Source organism: Cariama cristata, unplaced genomic scaffold (genome assembly GCF_000690535.1).
Source record: "Cariama cristata isolate BGI_N322 unplaced genomic scaffold, ASM69053v1 scaffold14535, whole genome shotgun sequence".
Taxonomy (NCBI): Eukaryota; Metazoa; Chordata; class Aves; order Cariamiformes; family Cariamidae; genus Cariama; species Cariama cristata.
Genome location: NW_009618261.1, coordinates 41,126 through 55,515, shown reverse-complemented (window position 1 = coordinate 55,515; position 14,390 = coordinate 41,126). Strand labels below are relative to the sequence as shown.

Below are 14,390 nucleotides of genomic sequence, written 5' to 3'. Positions count from 1 at the left end.
GGTCAGATAAGTGTTTTCCTTGCATGTATCTCAAAGACAGTATGTGTGGTGTGAAGTTCATACAGGTATTCAGCTAATAACGTCTACTATAATTATCTATGCAGTAGGGGGAATGGCTGCAGGTTGCAACAAGGCATAAAGATGTCTTTTTTTCTTTTTCCTTTTCCTTTCTTTCCTATGTTTCCCTATGATTTCTCCAGACTTTTCCACCATGTTCGGAAAGAAGAAGAAAAGGCTTGAAATTTCTGGGCCCTCTAACTTCGAGCACCGGGTCCACACTGGCTTTGATCACCGGGAGCAGAAGTTCACGGGGCTACCTCAGCAGTGGCACAGCTTGCTGGCAGACACGGCAAACAGGCCAAAGCCTATGGTGGATCCCTCATGCATCACTCCCATCCAGCTCGCGCCTATGAAGGTATCGTGCAAAGTCACTTTTGAATTTCCTAACCTACCTTTAATTGCATGTAACTTTAATGGAGTAATACCGGTAGTGGCTGTCCCGGGAGACAGGCACAGCTGGGGAGTGTGCAAGAACAGACGGAGCTGCAAATCCAAATATTTAATGGTAGAGCTGCAAGGAAAAAGAGTTTTGTATGTAAAATTTGTACGAATGTCCCAGAAGAGCATGAGTCACGGGTCTTGTAGGGGCTGTGCCTTCACGCTCCCGGGCTGCAGAAGAAAAAGCCACAAGTCCCGATGGAGGCCCAAAACGATGCTCCTCTGCAGCATAAAGCTCCTTGATAATTAATTTAAGGACAGTGCTTAGGCAAAGGCATATTGGAGCAAGGGAGAGAGGGAAAAGTACACCAAAGGAAAAAAATGAAATTGCTTGCTCAACCTGGCAGGGAGCTCAGGGAGGGATCTCATTGCCACCCGCTGCTGCCTGGAGCAAGTAACACAGGTGATGGAGCTGAGCTCCTTGCCAGGTGGTAAAATGAGGGGAAACAGCCCCAGGTTGTGGCTTGGGAGGATCAGACTGGACAGCTGGGGAAAAAACTTGGCTCGGAAAGTAAAGCAGCACTGGACAGGGCACCAGCGTGGCTCTGGGATCCCCATCCTTAGAGGCTCAGGATTCTGGTAGACAAATTTGCCCTGATTTAGCAGTGTTTCTGAGCTTGCACATCCTAACATCCCAGTAAATCGCACCTGTGTGCTGGTGGTAGCCTGCCCTGCTGGCCATGTACATCTCGCCATCATGCAGCTGCAAAATAAATTTAGGATTTCATTTTCATGTGGATTTTTCTGTAGCAAGGAAAAATCAGATAATCCCAAGAGCACAGACCCTGTATTTATATTTGATAAGTGCTCTTTGCTAAATTTACATTTGCTGCCTGCTCCTGAAGGACACCCATCGCTGATCAGGACTGCTCTGTGTTGCTACAGGACAAGGGAGATAAAATCGAAGTCTTGATTTTTGCTGTAATAAAATATCTTGCTGTATAATAGAGGCCCAGAATAATGAGGAAAAATGTAGGCAAACCTTTTCCTGCTAGGGGAGGAGAGCAACTTTGTTCCACAGCCCTTCTTAACATCAAAAATATCCCTGGATGTTTTGGCATGAATGCATAGATATGTTTTAAAAGAAAAAAAAAAAATCAGTTTACTATCTTGCAGCAGTACCATCTCTTTTCTGCAGTTCTGGAGCCATAAATCCATAAGCTTAGAAAGTTTTTAAATGTATTGGCTTTCTCAGCACCATACAGGCAGTGCGACTCTGGGTCTCGGCCTGCAGATGGATATATGCATAGCTTGGTTCATGAGCAGAGTCCCACTGAAGCAATAAACACTGCAGGGTGTGAAGGATCAAGTAATTGCCACATTTTGAAATGGAGAAAATCACTGTCAGTTGTTTCCAATAATTTGTCAGTTCTTACTTTTCTGTCTGTATATCAGAGGTCTACATGTGTCTGTGTATCAGGGGTCTATATATGTGCACATCCCAGGGATGCACTTCCGAATTGAACCATCCTGTGCCAGGAAAGGGCTGGGGCCAGGAGCCAAAATGCAGCTCCCAAGCCGAGCTCCTTCTTCCAGTGTAGCCTTGGGCCATGACCATCCTTGATGCGGCCATGCATCCCGCATCTTCCCAGGATGTGTGTCCTGGGGACAAGATGCCTGCAACCTGGTACCCATCTCGGCAGTGGCCGTAGGGCTGAGCACAAACAGGCCCGTCTGTGGAGGGACCCGCAGGAAGGATTTTCTGCATAGACAGAAGATGTGAATTTGGAAGCAGATTAGCCAGGTTGCAGTTAATTGCATGCCACCACTCCGAAGGTATAGTTAGACAAGGAAATGGGGTTAGGACTGAAGAGTTCAAGAAATTGTGCCTTCACCCTCCAGGTACTTTCCCTATCCAAGACTCAATTACAGCGTGTGGAAATGGGCACCCATAATAGTGCTAGAATAGTTTTAGTAGCAACTAAGAGGCATTGACTGTCATCGGAGAGTTTGCTTTTAACTCTATTGCAAGGTAGCATTTTACCGTGTATTTATTAAGAGCTAACGTGCCTTGTTTTGATAAAATTTAACGTATGGAGTGAAACTGAGTTGTGGCCACTTTAAAATGAAGGAATATTTAATATTGCTAAACTAGTTCCGCATAATCATTTAATTTAGATGAATTTTTTATGTGTGCACATGCACCAGCACCTTTAGTTCTGTTGAAAGGTTATTTAGGCACTGAGGATTTCATAACTTCAGTGAGAACTGAAGATTTAAAATAGACTTGCAGTTCATGAAGGTAGGAACCAAAGGTTCCAAAATCTCAGTATTGTTTACAGCTTTTCTCTTTTTCACCCAGCAGCTGATAGTTTAATTAAGGCACTTGTGAATGCACTGAGGTGTGGCAGAAGACAACTCATAATTGTGTCCTGAGTCACAGTATTAAGTCAGGCTGAGACATTTGGCGAGAGTTAGTTCGTGCCATAGTTTCAGGTCATACAACAGCTCTGTAACTATTCTGCACTCCTAAATTTATTCTCTGTTTAATTACTTCAGTATTGACTCCCCGTATGGTGTGAGGCAGAAGTATTCCTGCTAATAGGTGCTCCTTCGCGACTGAAGAGTAGCACAGGTCACAGAGGTAGACTTTGAGAGCACAGGTTCTTGGTTTTGAGACAGAACTGGTGTTTGCTTGCTTTGGGCTTCACCCAAAGCTGAAACAGAGGGAGGGAAAGACTTTTTCTTGACTTCTATGGGTTTTTCAGCTTTCCCAGTTAGTGGTGTTTGCTTGTTGCTCAGTCTGCAAAGCAGATAGGATCTGATGGTACATAGCGTATCCCTTTGGGTAAAACCGATAAATGATATTCTCACTGCTCCATCTATATTCAAAGGCGGCAGCAGTGATGACGAAGACACAGCGCCCTGGGCTTCCAAATATCCGGGGGGATGTCATCGCCCTGCCTCTGCGTTGGCTGGGATGAAAGGCTTGTAGTGCTTTTGCACGCGGGTGGCAGCAGCTTGTCATGGTGATATCAGCGTTTGAACCCAAACCTGAGCTGACTGTACAAGTTCATTCATTTCAAGTATGAGGAGAGACAATAACGGGATTCCCCTTCTCGGTGTGGGTGACCCAGATACCAGCAGAGTATTGTGTATTTCAGATGCTAACACGAGTCAGTAAAATGCCGCAGAAAATTTCATGAAAAATAGAAAGCAACAGTGATCCTGATAGATTTGGGATGTGGAGACAGGTTTGAAAAAAGGCTGATTTTTCACTGGAAACATCTTTGCATGAAAAATGTGAACTGTCTGTGTCTTCCTGCACTTAAAATAGGCTTCATGAAGTCTGAGATCCTGATGCCAGGCCTCTCGGTCCTCCTGCTTCAGTACTTTGTGGTTGTCTTGTGTGTACCTGGTTGACGTGTTTGCCCTGAGCACACAACATGCTTGGCCTGTCATCACCGTTGTGCTACACAGGAACTTCAGTTTGTTGCCACCTTTTGATTTTTGGAAAGCTTCAGAATCAATAACTAAGCAAATGCATTGTCCTTAGGCAGCAAAACTTACTCTTCATGGTTTCTCGACTCTGCTCAAAGTATTAGGAAAACAAACACCAGAACCCTTAGTTTGGACATTATTGCCAAAAGAGCTTAGCACTAAGCTTAGGCTTAATGAAGATGCTCCATCAAGATGCTTGAATGTCTGCTGCTGTCAGCGGGAGCAGGACGGCACTGAAGACTTGTTAAAATCCCTTCTCATGTTTCCTAGTGCTGCGAACAGCTGAACGTCCTCACTTCTGTCAAGTTACTGGAGGAAAAAATGCCATTTGTTTCTGAAAATACACCACGCTGGGGTTATTCTTCAGTTGTCTGTGCTGGTACATGCATGAAGCCTCCATCACTTTGCTTTTGTTGAAGCTTTGGGTAGTCTCATCCCTCCACACCATCAGCAAGATCAAGGTACCCGACGTGAGGATGACATGGTGGTGGGCTTGTCCTTGAGTAAGGAGGGAGGTGGCTGTGAGTATTTGGGTGGCCAAATATATAGAGGCATCAAGAGGACTGAATCCTTCCTGCTGGGACCTGCACATGTCCTTCTCCCCTGAGCACGTTGCAATAAATCCAACCGTGCTCATGTGGTGGAATTTCACATGTTTCCTGAATTTGCTCCCCCATTTTGTTCCCTTGAAAACACAGGGTATAAGGGGATGAGGGCTTTCGCTGCCCCGTGGTATCTGACATGCACTGAGAAGAGCATTAGCACAGCTTGGCGGTGCAGAGGGGTCAGTGTTCAGCCAGCACAGGCAGAGCAAGATCCTCAGCTTGACATCGATGCTGTATTGTCAGCAAAATGTGCTGTGTGGGTTGAGTTGCCTTAAAAGTAGAGGAAACATCGTCCTTTCCGTCACTTCACCAAAATGCCCTTGGATGCCCAGCGGCTGGGCTGAGATGCACATTAATTTGAGATGCACGTTAATTGTGCCGTTAGCCTGCGGCAGTTCATTTACATGGTGTCCTGCAATGTGTGGGTGTTGCAGGGCAGAGAATTCCTGTAGGGGACAGACCACAGGGTCGCTGGCTTTTCTCTCTCTCTTTCATCCTCAGGTTTCGGTGGTCTAATCTGTATGTTTCGTCTTAGTAGTTTTAGGTTTTCTCACTTCTGCCTCTCAGACCTTGACCCTGATCCTGGCAAGTTAACTGTAATTTTTAACTTGTCTAAGCTTCTACTGCTATATTTCAGCCTCTCTACTACACAGGGAAAAAATAATCAGAAAATGAGTTACTGATCATGGCCCTTTTAATAGCTCTGACATGAAAATCAAAGCTTCTGTTTACTGTGCATGTTGACAAAAGGAAAAGCAGATTATTTCTCTTCCCCATCCTATTTGGCTTCTTAAAGTATTTCCAACAATGAAATTCAAGCCTCATTTAAGGTGTAATTTTTTAGAAATAAAGAGCTGTTCAAAGGCTTTGCCCGCTGCTTCAGGGCAGATGGACAAAGCGGTGGTTGTCCTGACCTCTCTTTCCTCACCCTCCCGAATTTGTACTTCTTCTTGACAGCTCCTTCTTTTTACTTGTTGCTCCCGTGGTACCTCTGTAGATGGGACAGTGAAGTTTTGGCTTGAAGAAGATTGGCGCCCATCCCACCAGCATGCTCTTGCCGGGACAGGACCTGGAAGGCCGCTGACACCTCGTGGGCCTTCCTTGTAACCACGTCGTGAAAATTCACGCTTAATAACTCGTGTTGCCTAATTACACGCTTTGCAGTCGCACATTCAGCCTGGTGCATGCTCAGCCAGGAGACAGTAAGGGGAGCATCTCCAAAAAAGGGCTAGAGCCAACACCTCGCAGCATAGGAAATCGTGGGTGGAAGGAAGATGTTTTGCCAGCAAGTGTGGGTTGAGCGGCGGGACAGCCGGCTGACGGTACTGTGGGATCTCAGCCTTTGGAGAGGGCACAATTTGATGGGCAGTGTCTTTAGCAGCCTGACTGGACTTTGACGTTAGCCCTGCTCTGAGCAGGCGTTGGACTGGATGACCTGCAGAGCTCCCTTCCAGCCCGAGTTCTTCTCTCATTATCTTCATCTAGAAGTGATTACGGTCAGATTTGCAATTATCCTGTAAGGCAGCCCCACTTTCAGTTTATTTTGATCACTAAACAGGAATGCATTTGATGCTACATGGTGCCAGAAGAAACTACGGCAACATGTTTAAGTAGAAGCTTTTCTTTCCGAGGGATAATGCTTCACTCTTGAGGGCTATTTGATGGCCCACCTGTGTGAGTGACAGTTGGTCCCTGGGCCCCGTGCGGCTGCGGTACAAGTGTGCCCCCTAGTGGCCGTAGGTGTGTCTTGCTGCGACATTTGCTTGGGGTGAGAAGGGCCAGGTTGCCAATTTTGTGTAATCTTGCGGGAAATCTATCACTGACAAATAAAAATCAGCCACAATACAAATAAATGCAAGAAGTACACAGCTCAGAAGTTTTTTTTATAGTTTATATCGCTAGGTTAATATGTTCTTATACGTACTACATTGTACAGAGGAAACTTTTGGGTTTATTTCTGATTGTCCGGTTTCAGAAAAGTACAGGTTTTTACATAAGTCCTTTAGAAGAATATTGCTGCTGCCTGTGAAGTTGAGTTTGACAAGAGAGAAAATGCCTGAATGGAAGAGTAGGAAGAAATTTTTCAGATGAGTACTTTATTTTGTGGAAAATGCAGTTTCGCTGTAAAGAGTATCAACTGGAAGAGGATACATTTTAGAGATCAGAAATTGTTTGTTTCGGGTTGTTCTGTGAAAATACTTAAATATTTTGGTTTCAAAGATCAAAGCAGCCTTGGATGTGAAGTGCCGCAGGAAGCGACCCAGGGCAGGGCTGTTACAGCGGGAGCTGCCTGCCCTTCTCCACTGATGGACCCTGGGCAAGGAGGTCAGGTGAGGTGAAAAACTGCCCAAGGACAAAAGTTAAGGGCGAGAAGTGCTGTTGCTCCAGTAATAGTAGTTTCTCCTTTCCTTGCACCCTCCTCAGGTCTTCTCCATACCCATATCCACATACATTCAATGACATTAATACGTCTTTGTCTATGTCAAAAGCACATTAATTGGTGCAGAGATTTTTTTTACTACAGTGTCACACTGGGAACCTAGAGTCATCATAAAATGAAGTGAAGCCTGTCGGTGTTTAAGACTGTGTTTAAGTGGACAATGCTCTTAATAATATGCTTTAACTTGGTCAGCCCTGAGTTGGTCAGGCAGTTGGACTAGATCATCATTGTAGGTCCCTTCCAGTTGAAATAGTCTGGTCTGTTCTATGGAAGCAGCTCTTTCTATGGTGTCTTTAACTGATGCATTCTCAATTCTTTTTTATCGTTTAGAGTTTCTGGCTTTCTGAACAGCAAAGTTCCCGATCAGCTTTTTAGCAGCAGCTCTTTCATTTTCGTACCATTGCATTTCACGCTATTGAGACACTTCATCCAGCCTAACTTGAAATTGTTTTTCTAGAGCCTCATTTGGAGAAGAAAAAACAGCATCATTATCATTCCACATTGACTCAAAACACAAAATGTTCCTCAGTTTTTCAGTTCAACTCACGAACCAGAAAATCAATTACATAATTTTTCTGACCAAAATATCTGTCCCTCATAACAAACCCCTCAGGTTCAGCCAGGTATGTGTGGAGGGTCTGTCTGCAGCTGAACTGTAGACACCAGCATCAGGGTTTCCCAGCAGGACCTGGTTATCCTAGAGAAACACGGAGGTTGCCAGTAAAAAAACCTCTCCTAGCACACAGAATAAATACTGTAAGTGGCAAAACAAGTTTTTCACATTCAGTCTTATTTCTGTCCTTTAAATGTGCTCAAATGACTCAGGAGTAATGCCTGCAGAAATGTGGTTTTCAGAGGTGGTCCCTCTAGCTAACGCAGATAGCGCTGAGTAGGGAAGGATGCTTTGGTCCCTACCCTTTTGGAGTGGTGTTGGAGTTTGCTGTCTGCAGGGTGGAGATCTAAGGATGTTGTTCAGAAATCCTTCGTCATCTGAGTAAGCTTTGTTCTTGCAACAGTTGACATTGATTTGAATTGGTCTGCTCCCATGAGAAAGGAGTTAATTTACCTGGGCCTGCAGGAATAGTAGACAATAATATTGATTACAGATTTCTGTGGGTAAAAAGTAGGTTCTCCAATATGATTAGTAAAAGAATGTTTTTAAATGCTGTTTGCATCAGCGTTGTGATCTTAAGTAATACTAGCATTGGAGGAATCTGGCAAGGGAGAGCTTTAGTTCTTTTAATGAGAGCTTACGTGGGTGAGCAGAACTTTGCAATACGCTAAGTAAAGATTGAAAGCAAATTTAAAGTTCACAGTCTACATCTGTTGAGGCAGACTAGCCTGCTTTAGAGCTCAAAAACCACATTAACCTGTAGGTCTACACATAAAAGGGGCAAACTCTCAGTGTCAGCTTTTCAGAAATTGAATCTGATCTCCTCTGGGAATACCAGACTGGGAATGCTCTCCAGGTAACGCTGTCTAACCTGAAACGCGCCAGGAATTAGATCCTGAGCAAGGACACTTGTAATCAGGTTCTTTTTTTAACGTGGAAGTTAGTCCCTGAAGACAAATCTATAGGAAACTGTTCCAGTAATTCCTCTCGCTGGCTTGCCTGCCCTGATAGATGAGCCACGCTGCCAGCTTGCTGCCTGGAGGTGGAGGGCTCTGGTTCCATCACTGCTAACATGGCTGTTGTTTCCTTCCTGTTCGTTTAGCCAAGCTTTTTGCCTCCAAAACTTTCCCTGCACTGACCCAGAAGATCTCTGGGGCCATAAGCAGGGCTCGGGCCCATGAAGGACCAGGCAGGCAGAGGTGATGCTTCAGGGCAGCTGCTGCGATGGTAGGGTCTTTCTGGTTTCTGTACCATGGCAGTGGTGCCCCAGAGCAAAGCACGGAAAATAAATGGTAAAGCGTAAGCAGTAAACACTTTCCCCAGTAAACGTGTGGAAAGGCTGAATGTGTTTTACCAAGCTTCAGTCAAATAGTCCAGTGAGTTCTCGCTTGGCTCAGCTGAGAAAGCTGATGGAGTAAAACACCCTGGGAGATTTCTTATTTCCGTGGACTGGCCGAACCTCCAGTAGTGCTGCTGAAGTCCCGCAGATATAGTGTAGCGTCGGTGTTGGAAGGTCTCTGCTCGTTTCCTTGGTGGCTGGCAGTGGGAAACAGCAGGTGGCAGCAAGAAATCTCTGGAAGTTCATCTCCCTGACAGCAGAAGTAATGAGAAATCTGCTTGGGCATCCCGATGGCGTTTGTTCAAGGGAGACGTTTTAGCCCACTTTGTACCAGGTCCGTGGAGGGGATTTCCACATACACTTGGTCACGCAGCATTTGCGCTCCGCATCAGCAGTAGGGCAGCGTCTGCTACTTCCATTGCCGTTTCACCGTGCAATGACAATAATCGTTCAGTAACTACACGTTCTGCATGTCTCCATGATATATTTGTTCCTAGGTCTACTAATTAACTTGTTTTGGTCCATTGTAGTGCAGAACAGAAACTGTACTGGTTGTAGTCTCATTAAATTATATTCTATATTATAACCAAACAGCCAAGTTTATTCGATCCCAGCAGAGTTTAGCTCAAAAGGAGTGGTAGGATCGGCAGGAAAATAATGTTGCCAAGCAGCTCACTTACCTGTGGAGCCAAAGTTCCAGGTGTAAATGTGGTTTTTTTCTATTTTCTGCTCTGACACAGTGAGATCTGGGCTTTGGTGGCTCTCTAGGAATTTGAAAGTGCTTTGCTGCTCTTTCTTTCTTGTCTTCCCCTTCACGCAGGATCCAGTTACGCTAGGCAAGTGCTGTGTATTGCAGGGGAACAACGCTGACTTGCCTGCAGAGACTTTTAAATGCCTTTTCTGTTGTCTGTGGGATGGACTGTGCAGGCCAGGGAAAAAAAGGAGGGAGAAAAGTGAACAGAAGTATATAGGATGAGCATTTCTGGGTTTTAATTGCTAAGATCAGATCCAACAGGCTTTAGTTAGCTATCAGGATCACACAGTTAAAAGAATAGCAAGAGATTGTGAATTTTACTGAATTTTACGGTTTTGCTAGCTATTACTATTTTGTTCAGACATCTGTGTCCTCATTTGCGTTTAATAATTCCCACCAAGCACAGGGCAAGTGGAGATCCTTACTGCTAAGACTTGTGCTTCCATATGAAGTAGCACTTTCCAGGAGCGTTGGGATATGTAGGCATAGAAAACTGGTTTAAACACACTGGCTTTTATGAACCACTGCTGGAAAATGCTCTGGGGCAGGAGATCGAGTCTGACTCCCATCCCACACCCCGGGTCTAGGGGAGCAGCCCGATTTCTCTCTTACCAGCAGCAACTGCACGGCCCTTCTCCTTCTTCCCGTCGGTGGGGGGTTGGAGGAAGGAAAGGGAGCAGCACTTTGTCAGGCAGATTAATTTATTAAGGTTGTCAGGACCAATCTGCCGCCGGGGACAGAGTGCACTTGGTGGCGAAGCAGCCCAGCAAATCGAATCAAATCGAGATTACCCTAGAAATGTTTCAGAGGTTTCTTGTAAATGAGATATTGTGGTGCTGTACCGGGCATTGCCCCTGTGAGTTACTCTGCTGCAGAGCATCCTCTGAAATTTTCTGCCTCGGTTTGTTCCCATCAAGAAGGTGTTTGATTTGCACTTCTCGTTTACAAGAGTGAATAATTAAAACGTTAGCTGAGGAAGCTCCTCATGTTCTTCCTCTCACCTGCCTTGTAAATTTGACCTAACCGTTACATTTCGGCGCAGGGGCACTCTTTGCTCTGTGTCCACGTTTGCTGGTGGGAGTTAGTACCACTTGCTGAGGGCATTCCTACTGCTGCGCTTGCTGCTTAATAGCTGTCCTTGGAAAGGAAAACTGACATACTTCCTTGGGAGAGAGAATACTGCTATTTACAATGCATATGAAGTTATTTCATGTTTTTATTTTGCTAGTATAAATTCCTGAATTCCCTGAAATCAAATAGCGAGCTTTCAGGAGAAGATGAAGGAGCCTATAATACTCAGAGACATCAACAGATTAAAAAGCACACCTTACGTGTGTGGCCAGGAACACACAATTTTAGTGAAGTACCTTGAAACTTCCTCACTGTTTTTAAGGCCACGGAACTGAGGCTTTTTTTTGGCACAGCACTGGCTGCAGGGTGATTTCTCTGGCTGTACCTTGACAGTCCCTTCCCTGCCAGCGTGGCCAGGACACTGCACACATCATCCTGCCCTTCCTCGGTGTGTTAATCCCAAATACGCAGGGCTGTGATTGCAGTGACTGTCTCGACCCTGAGTGGTACTTTGCTGGGCTCGTGGGAGATGAGCCCCATCGATCTGCGAAATGCCGACTGCACGGCGCTTGGGACTGAGGCACTCATCAGCATCTTCTTTCGCTCGCTGCCTTCGCCGGGTGATTTATGAAGTGGGAAGGTAATTCAGAACCCTGCGCCGCGGCTTGCAGAGCACAAGGAGCTTCTTGAGCTGCCTTCTGTACGCTCTGAAACAGAAATGTTGACTTTGTCCTCAAGCATCTGCTCTATATAAAGCCTCCTTCACTGTGGTAAATCGCAGCAAAAAGTAATACAGTTTAAATTATTTCTTCTAAATTATCAGACTGTCAAAATTCTCATTTTAATTAAAAGCAGGGAGATGACTGTGACCACAGCAGAGTGACCCAAGAGCCTCTGCCCTCCTAAGCATGTGCCCCACTGCCAGAGCTGTCAGATGAAGGCAATTACTTCCCTAGCATAAAATTTTATCACACTGGAATTTACTTAAGTGTTTCAGAAAGGTCAGTCAAACCTCAGCCAGAAATCTTTCACTGAGAAAAAAGTGCTGGGATCATTAATTGGGTTAATGCTCCATCAGCCTTGCATTTGTTAATGGGCATGTTTAGGGCACGAGGGCAACCTCATCCAGGGAGATGTCATCTGAGCTACAAAGACGGTTTATGCTGTGGTGCGACTTTATGAATTACAGACTGCCCCTCTCTTCAGGCTTTTTTAATTGGCATTGTTGGTCGGGAGCAAACTGTAGTCTCCACGGTGGCAGTCAGTACCCCTGTACCGCGGTGGTCATTACAGTGAACATATGTGGTGATGAGGGAGACTGAAACGGTGGGGCACTGTCTTTTACACCACCACCCCTACTGTGGGGCACCTCTCCCCATGAAAATCCTACACCAACGCCTTTCTGGCCCCTGGAATAAAATCTGCAATGGTGTCATGCGCCTTGGTTGTAGAAAGAGGGGGTTTTTAAATGCATATCAGCTCTGGGAAGACTCGTGATGTTGTGCCCCACCAGTTCCCAGCACTGATCCCATATAGATGTAAAATACTGACTCTGTGCCATGGAAGCGGTGTCAGTGGGTACCTCGGCGCCAGCACTGTGTGTGGGACCCACGGCTCCCGTGAAGCGTAGCAGTAGGTTATCAACGCTGAAGTATTTGGGGAGGTGCTGGCTGAGTGTTTGTTTACTGCTTGCGATTTCTTGTGCCTTTGTTGAGAGAAGTAGGCTTTTATTTTCCTCACACCTCCCCCACATAAAAACCCGGAAAAATAACAGTCTAGGCTGCAAATATTAGATGTAAGGACAACTGGCAGATACAACGTTAAGTATGGTGATGATTGTCTTGTGGCTGCAGAGGGGGTTTCAGAAAACTCTACAGCCATTTGGGCTAGCCCCAAGCATCTGGAGGGTCCTCTTGTTATCTCACCTCCCTCCAGTTTCTCCACTAATGTGAGTGCTTGCACCAAGTTCAAAGTGAGGGGCAGCGGAGTCAGTTCACACCTGGTTTAAGATGCATTTTTGCAATGCATTTTGCTTAGAAATTGGTGATGCCAGAACTGAGAGAGACATCAGGATTGCCACCACCCCTTGCTTCCTCTCCTGTTCCCTGTACCTGCATCGTGGCTGAGAATGAAGAGCTGCGGCGCAGAAGGTGTTGTTCCCACATCTCTCTCATAGCACGTCAATAATCCAGGCACAAACCAGTTCCCCAGCCCAGATTTCTGAGGTACCAGTTAGAGACACTGGAGCTTCATTGCTTTATATTAACTGCCCTTAATTCTGTCATTTTTATTTGGATGTAAACCTGTTCAAGTCATATACAGCCCTGCCTGCGGCAAACTTGGGTCCTGGAGCTGTGACATGTCACGAGTTTCCAGTCTGCTCCTGTCTTGGTCTTACAAGACTGAAAAACAGAGTTGTGTTTCTTGGAGGGAAGGAGTTCTGTCATCTGGCCCAAACATCCCCAACTTTGCTTTGTGTTTTTTAGCTGCCTCTGAGGTCAGCCCAGTTGGAAAGCTCTGGCGTACCGCTGCTGCAGGGTTCCCCCATAACCACCACGGGATGCTGCGTGGTGCAGAAACCACACCAGCGGTCACTGGACCACGGCTATACCTCAGTAAATCTTACTGAATTTACTTTGTGGCTTCCTTGGGGAAAAAATGAAAATTCCACTAGCACAGAGGCACTGGCAGAGGATGTGGCTTTGAAAGGGCGAGAGTAAGATACCTGGTCCTGCTGGTGTTCATCAACAGAGTTGGCCACAGGCTTTGCGAGTCAGCGATCTTTTTCCTTTTCCTGCCAGAAAATGTTAATTTGACGAAATAGGAAAGTTTCACATTGATGGACAGATTTTATCCAGAATGTGGCCAAAAAACTACAGTCTTTGGTGTGGTTTGATAGAGCTCTTTGGCTTAGCAGGTCTAATCTGCGCTGTTGTTCTGAAACAATTGCCTTCAGCCTTAGGAAAATGCAGCGCTATTAAGAGGGCACTTAAAATTCCTGCAGTTAATGTTTTTAAGGAATTTCATCTTGTGGGACATTTTGCTGTTTCATTCCATCTTGGAATAAAAGAAAATGTTGAAGTATCCTCAGTCCTATGAAGTAGAAATTCTGTGGGTTTGAGAGTCTCCGTTCCTCTCCCTGTGAAGTGCTTGTATATCTCATCAGTAGTAAGTACACTGACTTTCTCACTCAAACAAAAACTTTTAAGTTTCACTTTTCACTCTCCTCTGTTGTGTGTCTGAGAGATCTGTCCATACATTTTACATATAAAATTGCATGTACCTGATGTGTTTTAAATAGACCCAGAATAATTTTTTTTGACATTTAATATTCTCTAATAGCATTTCAAATTACATATAACAACCATGTTTGTGTATTTAAGAAGAAAAAAAAAAGGAAAAGTTACTAGTATGTAGATATTTCAGTGGAATTTTAAAACTAAATGTTTTGTTAAAGTTACTATATTTTAAAATGTCAAAAAAATTACTGGTGAATGTGATTATAATGAAATGTTGCTCTTGTTGTTATGGCAACTAACTTTTAAAACTGCTACGAAGGGTGAACAAATGACTCAGTGCTGTTTTGGTTAGCCTTTTTTTATAGCTTTCCATCATTTTACTTTTGAAGA

The 14,390-nt window shown here is 45.0% G+C and overlaps 1 protein-coding gene across 1 annotated transcript in view; it reads left to right on the top strand.

Annotated features, from left to right (window-relative positions):
- The first annotated feature begins 203 nt into the window (after positions 1–203).
- PAK7 (p21 protein (Cdc42/Rac)-activated kinase 7) overlaps positions 204–14,390 on the top strand; it is a 39,009-nt gene continuing 24,822 nt past the window's right edge. Inside the window, exon 1 of the mRNA XM_009700789.1 lies at positions 204–415. Within this exon, the coding sequence (XP_009699091.1) occupies positions 212–415 (204 nt within the window). The 5' untranslated portion in view covers positions 204–211. The remainder of the gene's footprint in view (positions 416–14,390) is intronic.